The following is a 21,134-nucleotide window of genomic DNA, read 5'->3' as shown; positions in this document are numbered from 1 at the left end:
CTAGTGTTGCTTCTTGTTCAAGACCGTCATTGACAATCCCAAGCCTGGGTGAGAAAGGAGAAGGCTTGGGCTTTGGGCCACAACCCACCCCAATAAAAACCTCAAGTTGCTATGGAAATGACAGAAGAATCAATCGAATGTGGTCAAGGAGTGGAGAAGAGTGTAGTTTTATGACAGTAACAGACCAAATTCGTCAAATCACCGTTGAGGTATAGCGCCTCCTTCACTGCTTAGTCAATAACATGGATCCATGTGGGCATGACTATTTTTAATTGGATGATCAATAAGCTCTAATGGGTAATTTGTGATATATCCCACATGAAACAAACCCTAGTGACATGTAATTGGCTCCAAAATCAGATCTAAATGGGGTTATTTGCAGCTGTATTTGGGGTCCATTACTGTGTCAATCCTTATGTTGTCTCAGAAGATCCTCTTGTGCTAAATTTGGGCAGTCCGACCCAAGGCTTCTGCTGGGAATGTAATATTCCATAGCTAAGTGGAAGTTTCAAGTTGTGGAAGCATCTAACCAACAGAAGTCAACAGGAGCTCAATAGGTCACATGTGCGGGTTCAAAAGAGTGATTTACAAGCATGGTATATACCTGCAGCATATCAGTGTATGAAGCTTACAGGTAATGTCAACAGAAAATGACCTATTACATAAATTAAATTTTTGTGTTAAATATATTTCCTAAGAATTATTGTTGATTTTTTTTTCTACATTTTTGGTCACAATCTACATTTTTGAAAAATGCTGAAAACCTGCATTTTTCGCACTGACCCCAGAGCCTACAAATAGGCTGATACTTCCTGATCTGTGGGGAAAAAATTGCAGCAGTCATTTCACTAACATCACAGGTAGGATTACACTGAGAGGTGAAAGCTATATATAGATAACACAGGATCCACCATTCACAATAGGTGATGTCACAGCGCACCTCCTCCCCTCCCTGTACACTGACCACTAAGCCTAATAATAGTCTGACACTTCCTATTCTGTATAGAAAACTTCTCAGCTGTCATCTCATTATCATCACAGGCAGGATTGCACTGAGAGGTGAAAGCTATATATAGATAACAATAGCCACAGCTCACCTCCTCCCCTTCCAGCACACTGATCACTGACCAGCCTAATATTAGTCTGATACTTCATGTTCTGCAGAGAAAACCTCTCAGCTGTCATCTCATTATCATCACAGGCAGGATTACACTGAGAGGAGACACCTATATATAGACAACATAGGATACACCATTCACAATAGGTGATAAGCTGTCACTACTTCTCCCCCTCCTTTCAAAATGACTCCTGCAGAGATCACACGCCTAGAACAGTCTCTAAAGCCAATGGATTTCCTCCTGTCCATTGTGTGAATGGCCCATGAAGCTGCTGTAAAACATCTTTCTTAAAGTGTTACGTGTGCTGCTGGGATCTGTAGATCTAAGCTTCCTAGCAGCACAGCCCTCACAGGGTTAATTGATTGAGCTGGCTGGGTGTGGTACTTCCTGCTAGCCAATCTCCTGGGTCTGTTCTCACATAGAAACCCAACTCCTGGTCAGTCTCTGTCTAGTGTTCAGGGTGAGCAGTCATGAATCCTTGTCTGTTGATGCTTGCTGTGTGATCTGTGTCTTGCTGGTTCATGTCCATTTGTTCGTTTATATTCTGTCAGTTTTGTGTTAGCGTGCTGTGTGACCTGCGATCTGTGTCCTGTCCTGTTGCAGCGTTCTGTGTGATCTCTGTCCAGTTCTGCTGGACTCCTTGTTAGTGTAGGGACTAGTGGTATAACCAGGAGCCATGAAGTTTGGCCTGCTAGCTTCCACGCTTTGTACAAAATGTCAACTATTACCTGGTATTTATATTCAGCTTCCTGTTACTAGTGGTTGCATTGTGGCTGCTGTATGCTGTGTATTCTGGCTCTTGTGTGTCTTGTGGTTCAGTTCCTGTCATGTAGCATGTGAATGCGTCCTGTTCTGGTGTGTGACTCCTAGGATCAGCTAGGGCCCAGATCCGAAAACAGCTGGGCTGCCCTTATTGGGGCAATGTCCTCGCTCAGGTAGGGCTTTGCCATCCTCCCGGTAGCACAGGGTCAGTTTGCCAGAAATCCGTATGCACCTGTGTGTGTGCGTACTTTTTGGTCATGATCGTAACATAAAGGTTCTAAATGCTGCTAAATAAAGCCCAGGCATGATGGCCGCCCCCACAGTCATCTATGGACAACAGAATCAAACATTCTACAGTTAGAAATTAAAACAGATTAGCAAATGGAAAATGCTTCACTATCTGGTTTTAATAATAGTTTAAAAGAAAATCGATAATATAGTGCCTTTAAAGCACCTCCAGTCCCCTTTATTATAGGCTCAGTGCCTGATGACCTTCCTCTCCTTACTGGTGGATTATATTCTGTATTTTATACATTTTTCTTACTGTACTGGAAATTCATTCACTGAGCGCTAATCCTGTATAAAGGCACAGGAGCAATCACTGCTGGGACGACTGTTGACCAATGTAAAAGTGTCTTCTATAGTCCTTTTCCACTGTTTTTGCTTCTTTTTAAAAAAATATGGGTGGAGCCAAATGGAAAAGGAGGCTGTCTACAACAAATTTACTATAATATGCCAGAAATTGGCGTCACTTGGGCTGGAGAACACATGCTGGCCCTTTAAGACAGGGGGCTGGAGAACACATGCACCCTATAGGCAGCAGTGACAAAGCAGGCAGGGGATATACAGTGTGCAGTGGACAGAGCCTGGCACGCCTTACATAAGGGTATCTCACAAAAAGGTTCGTGGCAGCATCCAGGGCGTAATGCAAAAATAAATAATTTATTCCTCCAAGAACATGCTACGTTTCGACCCTCATGGGGTCTTTTCTCGAGGGTCGAAACGTAGCATGTTCTTGGAGGAATAAATTATTTATTTTTGCATTACGCCCTGGATGCTTCCACGAACCTTTTTGTGAGATACTGTGATATACTTTGGGGGGGTCTTCTGAGGCTCTGACCCCCACATTGCTGGCGTGCACCCGTTGGACTTATTAGTCCCCTTTTCGGTTTGGTTTGAAGAACCCTGAGGTGTGCTGCGAGTTAAACCCGTGTGGATTACGCCGGACATAAGGAACAGTGATGGCCAAACGCAGCTCCAGTGATAGGTGAGCCGCAGCGGTAGGGCGGCCCATGTCAGCTGAGTTGCTGTATCAAAAACAACCTGTCATCAAGTGTGGCGCTATTTGTTTAGGAAAAAGCAGCCATGTATATTCTAATCCTGGGGCAGAAGAGAATACAATTTCTCTTTGTGGAGACCACCAAGTAGGCTTGAGGAGACATGCAATACTTCTCTGGGAAGTTTGGTATGCAAATGAGTGATGGTACAATGCCTCTACACTGCCACCTATTGGAAGGTAGCTCAATGTCCAACCTTCTAATAGGCATACCCTAATCCTGTGCAAGCAATTGCAGAAATTGACCTGTGACCCCAAATACCGTAATAATTAACTCGTGCCTTTTTGGTTATTTTGTAAATAGAAGTTTAGAGTAGAAATAAACGCAGATCGGATGAGAGAAGAAGGCCGGCCTCCAACGGGTGCATCAGGATCAATGATACCTTCCACCTTTCAATTAATGCGGAGAACTTCTAAAGTGCAGAGCGGCTGCGGGGGCCGGGGACAGCGGTCTGCGGCAGGCTGGTAGGTTCAGAGTTTGGTACATGCGTCCTATGGAGATTTTCAAAGTAATGAAATGTGCAAAGTATTCTGGGTCTTCAAAATAACAAAACCGTCACATTGTACAAAAAAGGTTTCGTCTTCTATTGTAGATGTCCTGAATTTTATAATGACGGAATATATAGAGATCATGGTAAAAAAAAGTAGTTCTTGGGGGTGAGAAAAGTTTCCGGGAGCGGCATAACAGCTCCATTATGTGTGCGCTTGGACTGACGGATCCTCATGCCAGGGGCTGTGCCAGTATGGGCTATAGGCATCCAGTGAGCACAGTATGGGCTATAGGCATCCAGTGAGCACAGTATGGGCTATAGGCACCCAGTGAGCACAGTATGGGCTATAGGCACCCAGTGAGCACAGTATGGGCTATAGGCACCCAGTGAGCACAGTATGGAGCCTCTATAGGACGCTACAATAATCCTGAGCGAGAATTCCTCCATCATATGGGGTGAAGTGGAATATGTACACTACATTGACAAAAGTACTGGCCCCCCAGCAGTCCGGTGCGGTCAGTGATGTGTGAGCAATAGGTATTTACATGAGCGTATATAGGCTGCCATTTTCACGGCCGGCTGATATACGCTTCCATCTAAGCAGTTCCCCCCTTCCCTCCCCCTCACCGGCTCTCTGTCTCTCTCCTCCCCTTTGAGCGGTTTGCAATGGGAGTGGGCGGGACAGGGCAGAGCTAAGATCCCACCCCTTGTCGATAGCCAGCAATGGCCGTCCACTCCCATTGCAAACGCCAGACTGGAGCAGAGAGGCAGAGAGCCGGGGAGGGGAAGGGGGGACTGCCCAGATGGAAGCGTATATCGGCCAGGCGTGAAAACCTAACCAATATACGCTCGTGTAAATAAGCCCTAAAGAGGAGGATCACACAGGAGAACCCAGTACGGAAATCATCAGATGCCCCCAGGTGTAGAGCCGACAACAGGGTCTGGTGGTGGGATGTCACCAGGTGTAGAGCCGACAACAGGGTCTGGTGGGGGGATGTCACCAGGTGTAGAGCTGACAACGGGGTCTGGTGGTGGGATATAACCAGGTGTAGAGCTGGCAACGGGGTCTGGTGGTGGGATGTCACCAGGTGTAGAGCCGACAACAGGGTCTGGTGGTGGGATATAACCAGGTGTAGAGCTGGCAACGGGGTCTGGTGGGGGGAATGTTACCAGGTGTACAGTTGACAACGGGATCTGGTGGTGGGATGTCACCAGGTGTAGAGCCGACAACAGGGTCTGGTGGTGCGATGTGACCAGGTATAGAGCTGACACTGGGGTCTAGGGGGGGGATGTCACCAGGTGTAGAGCTGACAACGGGATCTGGTGGGAGGATGCCACCAGGTGTAAAGCCGACAACGGGGTCTGGTGGAGGGATGTCACCAGCTGTAGAGCTGACAACAGGGTCTGGTGGGGGGATGTCACCAGGTGTAGAGCAGACAGCGGGATTAGTGGGGGGATGCCACCAGGTGTAAAGCTGACAATGGGGTCTGGTGGGGGAATGTCACCAGATGTAGAGCTAACAACGGCGTCTGGTGTTGGGATGTCACTAGGTGTAGAGATGACAACGGGGTCTGGTGGTGGAATGTTACCAGGTGTAGAGCTGACAACGGGGTCTGGTGGGGGGATGTCACCAGGTGTAGAGCTGATAACGGGGTCTGGTGGGGGGATGTCACCAGGTGTAGAGCTGACAACCGGGTCTGGTGGTGGGACGTCACCAGGTGTAGAGCTGACAATCGGGTCTGTTGATGGGATGTCACCAGGTGTAGAGCTGACAACGGGGTTTGGTGGGGGGATGTCACCAGGTGTAGAGCTGACAACGGGGTCTGGTGGAGGGATGTCACCAGCTGTAGAGCTGACAACGGGGTCTGGTGGAGGGATGTCACCAGGTGTAGAGCAGACAGCGGGATTAGTGGGGGGATGCCACCAGATGTAAAGCTGACAATGGGGTCTGGTGCGGGAATGTCACCAGATGTAGAGCTAACAACGGCGTCTGGTGTTGGGATGTCACTAGGTGTAGAGCTGACAACGGCGTCTGTTGATGGGATGTCACCAGGTGTAGAGCTGACAACGGCGTCTGTTGATGGGATGTCACCAGGTGTAGAGCTGACAATGGGGTCTGTTGATGGGATGTCACCAGGTGTAGAGCTGACAAAGGGGTTTGGTGGGGGGATGTCACCAGGTGTAGAGCTGACAAAGGGGTCTGGTGGGGGGATGTCACCAGGTGTAGAGCTGACAACGGGGTCTGGTGGGGGAATGTCACCAGGTGTAGAGCTGACAACGGGGTCTGGTGGGGGAATGTCACCAGGTGTAGAGCTGACAACGGGGTCTGATGGGGGGACGTCACCAGGTGTAGAGCTGACAACGGGGTCTGATGGGGGGACTTCACCAGGTGTAGAGCTGACAACGGGGTCTGATGGGGGGACTTCACCAGGTGTAGAGCTGACAACGGGGTCTGATGGGGGGACGTCACCAGGTGTAGAGCCGACAACAGGGTCTGGTGGTGCGATGTGACCAGGTATAGAGCTGACACTGGGGTCTAGGGGGGGGATGTCACCAGGTGTAGAGCTGACAACGGGATCTGGTGGGAGGATGCCACCAGGTGTAAAGCCGACAACGGGGTTTGCAATGGGAGTGGGCGGGACAGGGCAGAGCTAAGATCCCACCCCTTGTCGATAGCCAGCAATGGCCGTCCACTCCCATTGCAAACGCCAGACTGGAGCAGAGAGGCAGAGAGCCGGGGAGGGGAAGGGGGGACTGCCCAGATGGAAGCGTATATCGGCCAGGCGTGAAAACCTAACCAATATACGCTCGTGTAAATAAGCCCTAAAGAGGAGGATCACACAGGAGAACCCAGTACGGAAATCATCAGATGCCCCCAGGTGTAGAGCCGACAACAGGGTCTGGTGGTGGGATGTCACCAGGTGTAGAGCCGACAACAGGGTCTGGTGGGGGGATGTCACCAGGTGTAGAGCTGACAACGGGGTCTGGTGGTGGGATATAACCAGGTGTAGAGCTGGCAACGGGGTCTGGTGGTGGGATATAACCAGGTGTAGAGCTGGCAACGGGGTCTGGTGGTGGGATGTCACCAGGTGTAGAGCCGACAACAGGGTCTGGTGGTGGGATATAACCAGGTGTAGAGCTGGCAACGGGGTCTGGTGGGGGGAATGTTACCAGGTGTACAGCTGACAACGGGATCTGGTGGTGGGATGTGACCAGGTATAGAGCTGACACTGGGGTCTAGGGGGGGGATGTCACCAGGTGTAGAGCTGACAACGGGATCTGGTGGGAGGATGCCACCAGGTGTAAAGCCGACAACGGGGTCTGGTGGAGGGATGTCACCAGCTGTAGAGCTGACAACGGGGTCTGGTGGGGGGATGTCACCAGGTGTAGAGCAGACAGCGGGATTAGTGGGGGGATGCCACCAGGTGTAAAGCTGACAATGGGGTCTGGTGGGGGAATGTCACCAGATGTAGAGCTAACAACGGCGTCTGGTGTTGGGATGTCACTAGGTGTAGAGATGACAACGGGGTCTGGTGGTGGAATGTTACCAGGTGTAGAGCTGACAACGGGGTCTGGTGGGGGGATGTCACCAGGTGTAGAGCTGATAACGGGGTCTGGTGGGGGGATGTCACCAGGTGTAGAGCTGACAACCGGGTCTGGTGGTGGGATGTCACCAGGTGTAGAGCTGACAATGGGGTCTGTTGATGGGATGTCACCAGGTGTAGAGCTGACAACGGGGTTTGGTGGTGGGATATAACCAGGTGTAGAGCTGGCAACGGGGTCTGGTGGTGGGATATAACCAGGTGTAGAGCTGGCAACGGGGTCTGGTGGTGGGATGTCACCAGGTGTAGAGCCGACAACAGGGTCTGGTGGTGGGATGTCACCAGGTGTAGAGCCGACAACAGGGTCTGGTGGGGGGATGTCACCAGGTGTAGAGCTGACAACGGGGTCTGGTGGTGGGATATAACCAGGTGTAGAGCTGGCAACGGGGTCTGGTGGTGGGATATAACCAGGTGTAGAGCTGGCAACGGGGTCTGGTGGTGGGATGTCACCAGGTGTAGAGCCGACAACAGGGTCTGGTGGTGCGATGTGACCAGGTATAGAGCTGACACTGGGGTCTAGGGGGGGGATGTCACCAGGTGTAGAGCTGACAACGGGATCTGGTGGGAGGATGCCACCAGGTGTAAAGCCGACAACGGGGTCTGGTGGAGGGATGTCACCAGCTGTAGAGCTGACAACGGGGTCTGGTGGGGGGATGTCACCAGGTGTAGAGCAGACAGCGGGATTAGTGGGGGGATGCCACCAGGTGTAAAGCTGACAATGGGGTCTGGTGGGGGAATGTCACCAGATGTAGAGCTAACAACGGCGTCTGGTGTTGGGATGTCACTAGGTGTAGAGATGACAACGGGGTCTGGTGGTGGAATGTTACCAGGTGTAGAGCTGACAACGGGGTCTGGTGGGGGGATGTCACCAGGTGTAGAGCTGATAACGGGGTTTGGTGGGGGGATGTCACCAGGTGTAGAGCTGACAACGGGGTCTGGTGGAGGGATGTCACCAGGTGTAGAGCAGACAGCGGGATTAGTGGGGGGATGCCACCAGATGTAAAGCTGACAATGGGGTCTGGTGCGGGAATGTCACCAGATGTAGAGCTAACAACGGCGTCTGGTGTTGGGATGTCACTAGGTGTAGAGCTGATAACGGGGTTTGGTGGGGGGATGTCACCAGGTGTAGAGCTGACAACCGGGTCTGGTGGTGGGATGTCACCAGGTGTAGAGCTGACAATGGGGTCTGTTGATGGGATGTCACCAGGTGTAGAGCTGACAATCGGGTCTGTTGATGGGATGTCACCAGGTGTAGAGCTGACAACGGGGTTTGGTGGGGGGATGTCACCAGGTGTAGAGCTGACAACGGGGTCTGGTGGAGGGATGTCACCAGCTGTAGAGCTGACAACGGGGTCTGGTGGAGGGATGTCACCAGGTGTAGAGCAGACAGCGGGATTAGTGGGGGGATGCCACCAGATGTAAAGCTGACAATGGGGTCTGGTGCGGGAATGTCACCAGATGTAGAGCTAACAACGGCGTCTGGTGTTGGGATGTCACTAGGTGTAGAGCTGACAACGGCGTCTGTTGATGGGATGTCACCAGGTGTAGAGCTGACAACGGCGTCTGTTGATGGGATGTCACCAGGTGTAGAGCTGACAATGGGGTCTGTTGATGGGATGTCACCAGGTGTAGAGCTGACAAAGGGGTTTGGTGGGGGGATGTCACCAGGTGTAGAGCTGACAAAGGGGTCTGGTGGGGGAATGTCACCAGGTGTAGAGCTGACAACGGGGTCTGGTGGGGGAATGTCACCAGGTGTAGAGCTGACAACGGGGTCTGGTGGGGGAATGTCACCAGGTGTAGAGCTGACAACGGGGTCTGATGGGGGGACGTCACCAGGTGTAGAGCTGACAACGGGGTCTGATGGGGGGACTTCACCAGGTGTAGAGCTGACAACGGGGTCTGATGGGGGGACTTCACCAGGTGTAGAGCTGACAACGGGGTCTGATGGGGGGACGTCACCAGGTGTAGAGCTGACAACGGGGTCTGATGGGGGGACGTCACCAGGTGTAGAGCTGACAACGGGGTCTGATGGGGGGACGTCACCAGGTGTAGAGCTGACAACGGGGTCTGGTGGGGGGATGTCACCAGGTGTAGAGCTGACAATGGGGTCTGTTGATGGGATGTCACCAGGTGTAGAGCTGACGAAGGGGTTTGGTGGGGGGAGGTCACCAGGTGTAGAGCTGACGAAGGGGGTCAAGTGGTGGGATGTCACCAGGTGAAGACCTGATAATGGGGTCTGGTGGGGGGATGTCACCAGGTGTAGACCTGATAATGGGGTCTGGTGGGGGGATGTCACCAGGTGTAGAGCTGACAATGGGGTCTGGTGGGGGGATGTTACCAGGTGTAGAGCTGACAATGGGGTCTGGTGGGGGGATGTTACCAGGTGTAGAGCTGACAACGGGGTCTAGTGGTGAGATGTCACCAGGTGTAGAGCTGACAACGGGGTCTGCCTGGGGGGATGTCACCAGGAGTAGAGCTGATAACGGGGCCTGGTGATAGGAAGACACCAATCAATCAGTACAGACATCGCAGCTTCTGGACGTTCTGCTGTTGGCCATGCTATAGGGAGATGGAGACCATCCGGTGTGTGCGGTGCCGCCACGTTCATTGAGACCTCATAAACTGACAGAATGTGGACAATGAAGCCTTGCAGGAGCTGTGAAGACATCACACACACTGTCTGCCCTCACTCAGGGGGTCTTAGTGGAAGCAATTGTGACCAGATGAACCACAGTACATCATCTTCCAATTAGATGGCAGCTCTTGGGTGTGGCGGTTTGAAAGCGGTTTCTACACAACTGCATCATCCCAACAGTAAAGTTTGGAGAATGGAAGCACGGTTATAGCACTGTTGTCTTGCAGCACTGGTGTCCTGGGTAAAAACCCCACCAAGGACAACATCTGCATGCAGTTTGTCTGGGTATTATTGTATCTTGACGCCACCAGCCTGAGGGGCTGATGTCACACCTTCCCTTCCTGCCGCTGATAATTGCGGCTGCTGGCTCCCCTGCTCGTGCCGCGGCTGGACATCTGCAGCTGTCGGCTCACCTGCTCCTGGCGCATGCCGCTGGCTCCCGTTGTAACCCCCCCCCCCTTCCTGCCACTGATAACCGTGGCCACCGGCTCCCCTGCTCCTGCCGGACCTCTGAAGCCGCCGGCTCCCCTGCTCCTGCTGCGCGCCGCCGGCTCCCGATGTAACCCCCCCCCCCCTTCCTACCTCGCTGGGACCTCTGAAGTCAGACGGTATGTGTATCTGTCTGTGAAGCCTGAAAGTGTGTCTATGCAGCCAATTAGAAGCTTTCCTCAACCTAGGGGCATATCGCTAAGGGTGTGTATGCATCTGCCAATGAGAATCTTTGGGCGTTACCTTCTCCTCAGCCCATCTCCACCCCTCAGGCTGGTGGCTTCAAGATACACTAATACCATTTGTCTGTTTCCCCACATGTTTGCATGGGTTTCCTCCCACACCCCAAAAAACATAGTTAGGTGGCAATAGATTTTGAGCCCCAATGCGTACAGAACTCAGTATCATGCGATGTAATATGCATGTACTTTATAAATAAAGGTGATTTTTATTATGGGGAGGGGGGGGGGGGGGGGTTCTGCTGGGAAGCACTAGGGCCATTGGTTATAGTGAAGTCCACCCTCAACATCAAGACATCCCGGACAATGTGGCATCACCTACCCTGTGTGAATACTTTGGTACTTCCTAGTCTCTACCAACATGACCGACCACCATGTCATATGGCACGCAGTGTTCAGGCTTGTTTTGAGGAGCAAAACGTCTGCAAACTTCATTGGCCGCCCAAAGTCCGGATTACATAATATTGACTGTTTCGCCCAAGAAATTCATGTTACACAAAGACAACGTCCCACGATTATTGAGTCGCTGATATATTATGTGCTCCCATGCAATAATTAACATTCATTCATTTATATTATTGATGAATGTTGGTCCTTTCATGTTTGTATTTAATTATTTGTCTGCGCCATTTTTTATCCTGTGTTATATATTTTATGTTTATGTCATCCCCCGCCGTATATTGATTCTAATATGTATAGTCTATGCCCAGTGATTACTGAGAAAGGGGTTTATTTACTCCGTAACATGTTTGCATGACGGTTTTAATACATACATAGAGAAGTTTAACAATTCTGGGATTCATGAAAAGAATTTTAGAAGTACAGTAAAAACTGACAAGCAGAATAAACGGATCAGTGAGAGGGAAAAATATGTACAATGATTCTGATTTATATTCAATTCAAGGTCTGTGATAAATTGTATTTAATACTTGTGTACAAGACTTAGATAATAGAGTCAGACACATGAGGGGACTCTGCAAGGACTTCGATTTCCCACTCATTGTTATTGAAGGAAATGCCCTTTAATGAACGTCTGTCATTATCTAGTATTGGTGGGATGATAGCGCTTTCTGCAACACTCAGAAGAAAAGTTTTCAGTTTGTTTATATCAAATTACAATCCGCCATTAATGGATCACTAAATCATTAGACAAAACTGGAAGATGAGAAAATGGATTGGACTTCATACCAGATATAAATTGTATCCATAGGCTTAAAATCCACATTGGTCAATGACAAGCTTCTAGTATCGCTGTATGAACATTCATATAGAGAAGGCTGCCGATCACTGGTTAGGACCGCCCACTGGACTCCTAAACATACAACCCCAATTCCAGAAAAGTCGGGACGCTATGTAAAATGTAATTAAAATGCAAAGAAAAAAGAATGCAATGACTTGTAAATCTCATCTAATTATATTTTACTCACCAGAACATTAAACACATCGGAAGAGGAGGAGACATTTTTTCATTTCATTAAAAAAAAAAAAAAAAATTTAGAAATTGATGGCAGCAACACATCTCACAAAACATGAGACAGGTTTAACAAAAGGCTGGAAAAGTAAGTCATACTAACGAAAAACAGCATGACTGTGCATGAAAAGAACCTGTTAGAGTTCACCAATCTGTGGAAAACGGTCTGAAAATTGTGGAACAATTTCAGAAAAAAGTTCCTCAACGTAAAATTAAGAAGACTTTGACTATCCCACCATGTACAGTCCATAAAATCATCAAAAGATTCTGAGAATCTGGAGAAATTCATCTTCACAAGGGACAAGGCCGGCGGTCAATACTGGATGCTAGAAATCAACAGGCCCTCAGGCGGCATGCATTAAAATCAGGCATGATTCTGTAATGCCAGTCACTGCCTGGACTCAGGAGAACCTCCAGAAATCATTGTCTGGGAACAAAGTTCACTATATAATCCGCAAATGCAAGTTAAAGGTGCATCATGCAAACAAGAAGCCATATAGCAACACAATCCAGAAATGTCGGCATCTTCTCTGGGCCAACACTGATTCAAAGTGGACTGAGGCAAAATAGAAAACTGTTCTGCGGACAAAGGAATCAAAATTTCAAAATCCATTTGGAATCTGAAGAGGATGCATTGAAATCTGCCCTGTGTAAATCTGACCCACGGGCTGCGACAACTGGGGGGCCGGAGGATACATTCATTCCTGATGCAGTCATCCTATAATCTCATGGCAATCACAGTTCTTTTACAGACCAGACCTCAGGCGATGATTCCTGCATTGTTCACATCCTGTTTATTACTACTAGATCGCACGCAACAACCCAACCGCACCTTACCATCCCATCCACTATACATGCCCTGCAGATTTATAATATCAGACAAAGTGAGAAAACCAGCAGGAAACGCCTTCATGTAAAACCAGACCATGTGAATTCGGCTGCTGTCACGCCTGCGTTAGGGTCAGTTCAGGGTTTTCCGTCCCTCTGCTCAATTTTTGGATGAGTGAAAGTCAAATAAAATAGAAAAAAAACCCGATCAGTTTTCCCCCCATTGATTTTAATGGGGTTTAAAAGAAACAGAAAGCAAACAGAAAATCTATCCTTATATTCCGTTAGGTTTCCGTTTTTTGTTTGCAGCATTTTCTTGGCAGCATTATTTTTCCATCAAAAAAATGGAAACCTGACAGAATGGAAGCCTTTCCGTTCGCTTTCCGTTTTTTGAAACCCTATTAAAATCAATGGGGGAAAAAAATGATCCATTTTTTCAGGTTTTTTTTCTCTTTTATTTCAAAAAATGAAGCAGAGAGACAAAAATCCCGAATTGAACCGAATGCAGATGTGAAAGCAGCCTTACCTGCACTGCAGTCACTAACATATCACTGCGATTTGGCAACAGTAGATACAATGTATTCAACACCAGACAGATGTTTAGAAAACAGCAGCATTGAAAATAATCACATTGTGGCACAGACAATCACCATGAGGCTACCTGCACATGAACAAATTTAAAGTTGCGCCAAATATTCTTGGGTACAACTTGATTGGACAGCATACAAACATCCCTTCCATGTACTGTCAGATGTACAGGACCCTGCAAATGTACATGGACTAGTATCTTCCAGGAATTGGACAAGAAGAGGATTATTTTTTACCCAGATTTTCTGAGTGGTCTCAGTAGTAATAGTGCCCCCTGTAATGTCCCAGGTAGTAATAGTGTCCCCTGTAGTGTCCCAAGTAGTAATAGTGCCCCCTGTAGTGTCTCAAGTAGTAATAGTGCCCCCTGTAATGTCCCAGGTAGTAATAGTGTCCCCTGTAGTGTCCCAAGTAGTAATAGTGCCCCCTGTAGTGTCCCAGGTAGTAATAGTGCCCCCTGTAGTGTCCCAGGTAGTAATAGTGTCCCAGGTAGTAATAGTGACCCCCATAGTGTACCTTCAACTGGGCAGCAACCCCGCAGGCAGTACCTACAGTCTGTCTGCTGTTCTGGTCGGGCAGCCGCCATGCTCTCATGAGTCTGTAGCCCCCGACCTCTCCCTAGTTAACCCTTCATGACATCCAGATAAGTTGTGCCAAATGACAAACCGAACGCTTTATCTAATGCTAGCTAATGCAATATGTCAGCTCTGCTACATCTGTGTGCATGTATCCCATTGTAGACAAGCAGTTTCCAATTTTTAATAGCAACTAAGTTACTTCTACAAGTGTTCTCAGCTACTGCAAACCCAACTCTGCTATTCTACATTTCTGTTTTCACCTCCTTGGAGGCAGTTTTCACTTTTACTTTACTGGTTTCAAACTGACTAATTTGCAGTATAATTACCAGCTTGTTAAAACCTGCCGACCGCGCAGACGTATCATATTTCATCCACGGCTAAGTACATTCATATAGGTAACACTGAAATACATTCTCAATAATGGATGTAGCAGAGCTGAAGTTGTCATGTGAATGATAATCGTTCCATGTAAAAGCACCTTTCCTTCTCACTTATGCATTTTTGTGCGTATTTGCGCACACATTATTTGTGCATGCAATACGCAGTGAATAGAGCCATTTATATTAAGGGGTCCGCTCACATCCGCGTATTTTTCATGCACATTTTCAGCCATTCAAAAATAAATGGAACAAGCTCCATCTTTCTGCATATTAGCGCACCAAAGGTCCCCATAAAAGGCAATGGGGGTGCGCCATGCACAAGGAGATGCGTGAAACACTGCGTAATTCCACTGGAAAAAGAACACATCTGGAACTAATTAGCGACTGCAATTGGTGCGTTTGCTGTGCACATAAGCATGGCCAGTAAAATACGCCAATCCACGCGCAAAAACACCTCATTCACAGCGCAAACAAGTTGCCTAAGGTATACGCAGTCGCACTGACGCTTTTGTGTAGCCGGCCTAAGACCCTTTTAGACACAATGAAAACCTCACGATTGTCGTTTGCCCGAGCGAACAAACTGGTGACAACATCACCAGCCCGTCCGCGCTCGGGCACCCCGTTTAGACTGCACGGATATTGTTCTCGCTCACTAATCATTCAGCGTTTCCCATTCCGTCGGACAATGCTGAACGATCAGCGTTTAACGAGTGCGAGACGTAAACAACACGGCGCTGATTTTTATGCCGGCTGAAACTGAACGACGAACGAGAACCACATGATTCTTGTTTGTCTTTCAGTCGTTGGCTCACGTTTATACTGAACGATCATTCCATCTAATCGCAGCGTAACTCTTTGGCGCTGCATTGTTTGTGCATGCTGATCCTCTCTGGAGGAGGTTTACCTGCAGTCCTATGTAAATATCAGGCGTTGCACCTCTGTAAAAATAAGGTGTCGAATGAAAGCATGACTCCTAAAATCTACCTGCCAAGCCACACGTCAACGTCCAGATTGATGGTGTGAACGCAAATAGCACATTATGATAGTGCTGAGAGTTGCGCTGAATGACAAACTCAGCTCTGCTGTGTCTGACGAAGCCAGTTCTGCTGCATCAGCACCTTGGCAGATATTTAAAAAGCTGTTAACACATTATCAAGAACAAAACAAATACCAACACTGGTATAATGCTCTGCAAATAGAGGGTGGAATGTCGCACTGATAAGATTTGGCACATGAAGTTACTTATTTATTAAGGGGGGGGGGGGGGGGGTTGTGCGGTTACCTGGCTGCAGGTGACAAGAGGTCCAGAAAGGTCACAATCCAAAGTTAGATCCAGAGAAAACTCTTGTATTCCTTTTAGTCCGTCAGGTAAACAGCGGCCCCATCTCATTCCTGTACTTTCTGGAAAACTTCCTTGCACTTATGGGACCTTCTGCCGCTGCAACATGTTGACTCCGCTGCCTTGACATGCTCTCCCAACCGTGAGATCATGCCGTCTCCATGGTTACTTCAACCCCACCTGGTAAACTTACTTCTCACATTGGCTGGATGATGCAAAAACAACAAAAAGAGCAACAAAAAAGCAGGAAAAACAAAAACAAAAAGTTTTTTTTTCTCAAAAAGTTTTTTCTAGCACCTTCTCCTTCCCCTGTGCTGCTGCATCTTCCTAGTCAAGAGGTTTGCTGAGTCTTGACTAGAACAATGTCCTCTGGGTTATCTGCCCCTCCCCGTCTGACTATGTCCATAGGAGCAGCGCCGCTCCGGAGGGCTCCTGTGTTCTGCCCCAGCAGGTCTCTCCAACTTCTCTGCCTTCTGAACTATCTTTGCATTCTATTCTCTTACTGCACTTTGATTATTGATTTTTGCTCTTTTTGATATTTTTCTATAAATATTGTAACTTTTTGAATGTCTCCTTATTTCGCTGCTCTGCTATCAGTCCCCCCTCCCCGCTCGCAGTCTGATGTCTTTACCTCCGCTGGACACTATGGAGGTTTATCAATAGTCTTATCCTGCTTGCATATTTCTGATGTTTCCCCACATCACTATTTTCCAAGATGGCCGCCGCATCCCTGCAAATCTGCCGTTTCAAACTACATTCTCCGCTCTATACTTCCTTCTTGAGCGCGTCCCCGGTAAGCGCTGCCCTGCTATTGGTCAGCAATCCATCCCAAGAGCTGATGAGAAAAAAAGCCATCCCTCGCCTTTCTTACTGAGCATGCCCGACCTATAGAACTGCAATATCTACAGGACAGATCCATGGCAACCAGGGAATAAACACTTCTGGAGTACAAAAGGGAACACGAGACGGAATTATATCTGCAGCTGCAGATTTCCACACCAAAAAGCGCAGGTCTAACAGAGGGTTTTGATGCGGAATTGCGGGCAGTTTTTACGCTATGACAGCAACTTTTCATAACAAATACTCCTTTAAGGCCGGTCTCACATGGGCTGATTTGAATTGCAGCTGGCGTCTGCATGGAGGATCCAGAGCAACTTGCATGCATTAAAGGTATATGAAAATCACTTTTTTCTTCACACTCGTGGAGGAAAAAATTGCAGCATGCTCTATTTTGCTGCAGACTCCATGCAGACGCCTTCACTGAAGTCAATGGGGTCCGCCCAACCTGCAGCCCATCGACATTGCGGATGGGCTGCGGGTAAAAAATCTGTATGGCATATGCCCAATGGCAAGAGTCCACAGTCATGTGGAATCTGGATCGCTTATGTGAGCCCGACCTAAGTCTGTCTAAAAAGGTAATTCCACTCAAACCCCGCCCCCTTTGGAAAAGCAGAATGCGAGGCACAACATCTATTCCTAAGGGCGCCCACCCACTGGCGATTTTTTTTCTTTGCGTTTTGCATTTTTTCTCAAGAGCAATTAGAATTGAATGTACTCCTGTCCACTGGCGTTTTTTTTTGCGTTGCGTTGCGTTTTTTAACATAGGAACTGTCAGTTGCATATGTGTCCTTATTTTTCTCCTAATGCACCCATGAAAGTCAATGGAAATTAATGGAAAAGCCGCGAAAACGCTGCGTTTTTCACGCACGAAAATCGCAAACGCCAGTGGGTAGGCGCCCTTATGGTGCAAATAATTAATGTTTCTAAATTGATTTGCAGCAAAAGGTGCAATTTAGCAGTAACTGTGCGCCATTCTCTGCAGGGCGCCGGCAGTAAAGAGTGCCTTGAGAGCAGACAGTATATAGTTGGAGGAGGGTGAAGTAGAAGAGCAGTGGGCTTAGAAAGCCGACATTGCAGCAGGAGCCCCTCTGCTCCAGTAACACTGCAGACGGCGCACGTGTGGCAGCTAATTGTGTAGCCCCGGGTCACGGGGAGGGGGCACAGGATCCCAGCCAGACTTCCTGCTCCACGGCTGCAGCCAAAGCTTTCCAATTGTCTTCTAATAGTGTTATAAATAGAGAGGGATCGTGTGGAATGTGATGGAGCGGCTCCCATGGGAGGATCGCCGGGAGCACGAGCGACCCGCCGAGGGCAAATCATCCTCTTGTGCGCTTTAGTATTTGAATATAATATATACGGTATACACACAATATGAATTCACTGCAGTAAACTTGGTGCAGGCCTAGAAGTGAACCCATACCATCCCACAACATGAACCGGCTGCGACTGACAGACAGCTTCAGGCTGCAGCAGCGGGGATCCATGAGAACACTGATCCCTGCTGTTAATCCCTTGCATGCTGCAATCAATGTAGATTATGGAATGTAAAGGGTTCATAGAGGAAACCCACTCTCTCTGTGATGTCATTGGCTCTCCGCTATGTAATCGCAAAGGGCCGATGGAGTGCTATGGCAACTGGACTGCAGACAATGCCGTGGCCTGTGATCGCTATTGTGATAAGTACTGCAATGCATTATCATAGCAATCATAGCTTTTCTAGTTCAAGTCTTTGGCAGGGACATAAGAAATAGTAAAAAAAAGAAAACACATAAAAAGTACAACCCCCCCCACCACCACTTTTTTGACACTTTTTCCTCTTTGTATGTGTATATATATATATTAAAATAACACACATATTTGCAAAAACAGTAAAACATTTTTTTAAATGGAGCCCAAATGCTTATTTTGTTAATTTCGCCCCCCCTCCCCGCCCAAAAAAAATGCAATAAGGCCGGCTGCACATGGCCGTGACGGGCTCCGCCGCACAATTCCGCAGCGGAGTCCGTCACGGCGCTCTCCACGAGACCCTATACTTACCTGCGGATCCGGCGTCCTCGCTCCCGCATGACGCTTCCCCGCCCACCTCCGCCCACGTCATGTGACACGCCCACCGTGTCACATGACGCGGCCGGCCGTGTCACATGACGCGCCGGCCGCGTCACATGACGCGGTGGGCGGGGAAGCGTTTTCACGCTATCTTCCGCTTTGCTAGAGCGGAAGATAGCGTTAACGGACGGCTTCCATTGACTGCAATGGAAGCCGTCCGCGCGTACACCCGCGGCAAATAGAGGATGCCGCGAGTGAGGACAGGTGAATTCACGGTGCGGAATTCCGCGGTGGAATTCCGCACCGTGAGCACTGAGCTATTAGGTTCAATAGAACCTAATAACTGCGGGCAACGCAGCGGAAATCCGTTCGTGGGAAGGAGGCCTAAAAGTGATTTTTTAAAAAGCCAAATGTACCCCAATATGGTACCAATAAAAACTACTGCTCGTCACTCAAAAAGCATCACATGGCGCCCATTAAAATGAATAGGCCATCTGTGTACAGTAATGTCTGGGTACACCGGGCCCTTCAGAGCAATAACTACAGACTGTCAGGCGTACATGCAGTCCACACAGCTCTGCACTATGGAACCGTCCGTGTGTCGCCATATGGTGCCTCCATAATCAGCACACAGCCAGGTTGAAACTTTTTGGATATTTTTTGTAAAGTGGTTTCTCCTCAGGCCAGTTTCACACGACCAAGAAACTCGCACAAGATTTATGCCCTGCGAATCTCGCGCCAATATGAACCCAATTCTTTTGAATGGAGTCGTATATATAAGCTATGTTTTCCTAAACCGCAAAATGTGATTGTTCTCAGTAAGAGAAACCAAGTAATCTTGTAGATATGAGACCTTTTAATGACTAACAAAAATACACAATGTTATAGCGAGCTTTCGATCCTCTCAGGGTCCTTCCTCAGGCATAAGAGGTATTTAATATATACACATGATCACATGGGAGGGCAGGAACATGGAGAACTTAGTTTGCACTAGATAAATACCAGATAAAAATAGTAAGAGGGCACAGGCATGTTGGGGTCAATAGCATTTAGATAAATAGCAGGGAGGGGTGACCATAACAGTAAATAATTAGTTCAGTGACAAGGAAAGTGAAAGGAATGTGAAGTCTCTTCTTCAGACCTGCAAAAAAGGAGGATGGAACAATACATCTGCAGCGCCACCTACTGGATGGCAGCATTCCTTCAAATCAATGTATGAGTTTGTAAAACAATGATTGGGAATAGCACCCTTTCTGGGTTCTCTCCTTAGGAAGAGATGAATGTGTCTCCCTAAGGAGACACGTTCCCCTGACCCACTCACCTCTCAGGTGTCTCCACACGCCCCCTGGGTGCCCTCCTTAAGGACATCCTTCTTGACCTCCTTCAGACCTTTCATATTCTCCACTGATGCAAGAACTGCGCTCCGAGGTTCATTCCATTCTTGAGGGTAACAAAAATGGCCATACTTCCAAATTCTTCTGTGACACTGCGACTTGAAGTTGCCCTTCAGTACATCCAAAAAGGTTTTGCCACAGGTAATTCAGTCTTTCCCTCGCTAACTGTGTGGCGATGAGATTTCATCCTGGCTCTCAGTTTTTGTCCTGTTTCCCCAATATAAAGCCCCCCAACGGTACCAAACTCCTTTTTTTCATTTTCCCATACCGCATCTCGGTGTGGGAAATCATTGCTGCACGTCTCAGCTTTTCGCATAGCCCATTGTTTTCAATAGGACAGTAAAACACATCACATGGCGTTTAATGAGCACGCGAGTGCGACGTGTGGTTTCCCATTAACCCTTTCCATACCACTGTCTGACATCTAAAGACATTCTGATTGAAGGCTGTACAGCTCTGATGTCGTAAGACATCCGGCAGGGTATTCTTACTGTATATTACTGGCTGCTCTGTTGTCAGGGGCCTCTCCAGCATGTCACATACCGCAGTACTGGCTCTAGCCAGCAGATGGCGAAATTCTATAATGGCAGAAAGAGAAAACCCCCTAGAAAACCCTGAATCCAAAATTGGATTGCAAAGGGTTAAAATCAACTTGCCGATCCTGTAACGTGCCTGAAAGCCGTGCCGGAGGATCGCAACTTCACTGAAGTGATGGTAGGCATTTTTGCGCGGAAAACGCACGCTGGTGAATGCCATATCAGGCCGAGTTTCTCGCCCGTGTCTAGGTAGCCTTAAAGCCTGTTGCTATAGAGCCTTAAAGGGGTTTACCAGAAGAGTTTCACGCTATCTTCTATCTACAGGATAAGGGATAACTTGCTGATTGGTGGGCATCCCACAGTTGAGACCCCTGCCGATCTTGTGAACGGGGGTCCATAATCCTCCGTCCTCCTCAGTGTGGGGTTAACAGAGAGGAATCCCCTGTTTGTACCCTTCATAAGTTA

The 21,134-nt window shown here is 48.4% G+C and overlaps 1 protein-coding gene across 6 annotated transcripts in view; it reads right to left on the bottom strand.

Moving 5' to 3' along the window:
* Positions 1 to 21,134, bottom strand: part of KIAA1217 (KIAA1217 ortholog) — a 392,222-nt gene that overhangs the window by 274,431 nt on the left and 96,657 nt on the right. Inside the window, exon 1 of one of the 6 annotated variants that reach the window (XM_066585325.1) lies at positions 15,797 to 16,165. The exons of the other annotated variants lie outside the window; for them this stretch is intronic. Coding sequence (XP_066441422.1) covers positions 15,797 to 15,904 — 108 coding nt within the window. The 5' untranslated portion in view covers positions 15,905 to 16,165. Of the gene's footprint in view, positions 1 to 15,796; positions 16,166 to 21,134 lie in introns of those variants that run through there. 6 annotated transcript variants of the gene reach the window in all.

This window comes from Eleutherodactylus coqui, chromosome 12, assembly GCF_035609145.1.
Source record: "Eleutherodactylus coqui strain aEleCoq1 chromosome 12, aEleCoq1.hap1, whole genome shotgun sequence".
In the NCBI taxonomy this organism is placed as follows: domain Eukaryota; kingdom Metazoa; phylum Chordata; class Amphibia; order Anura; family Eleutherodactylidae; genus Eleutherodactylus; species Eleutherodactylus coqui.
Note: the sequence above shows the minus strand (reverse complement) of the source record. Positions and strands in the feature narration are given on the sequence as shown.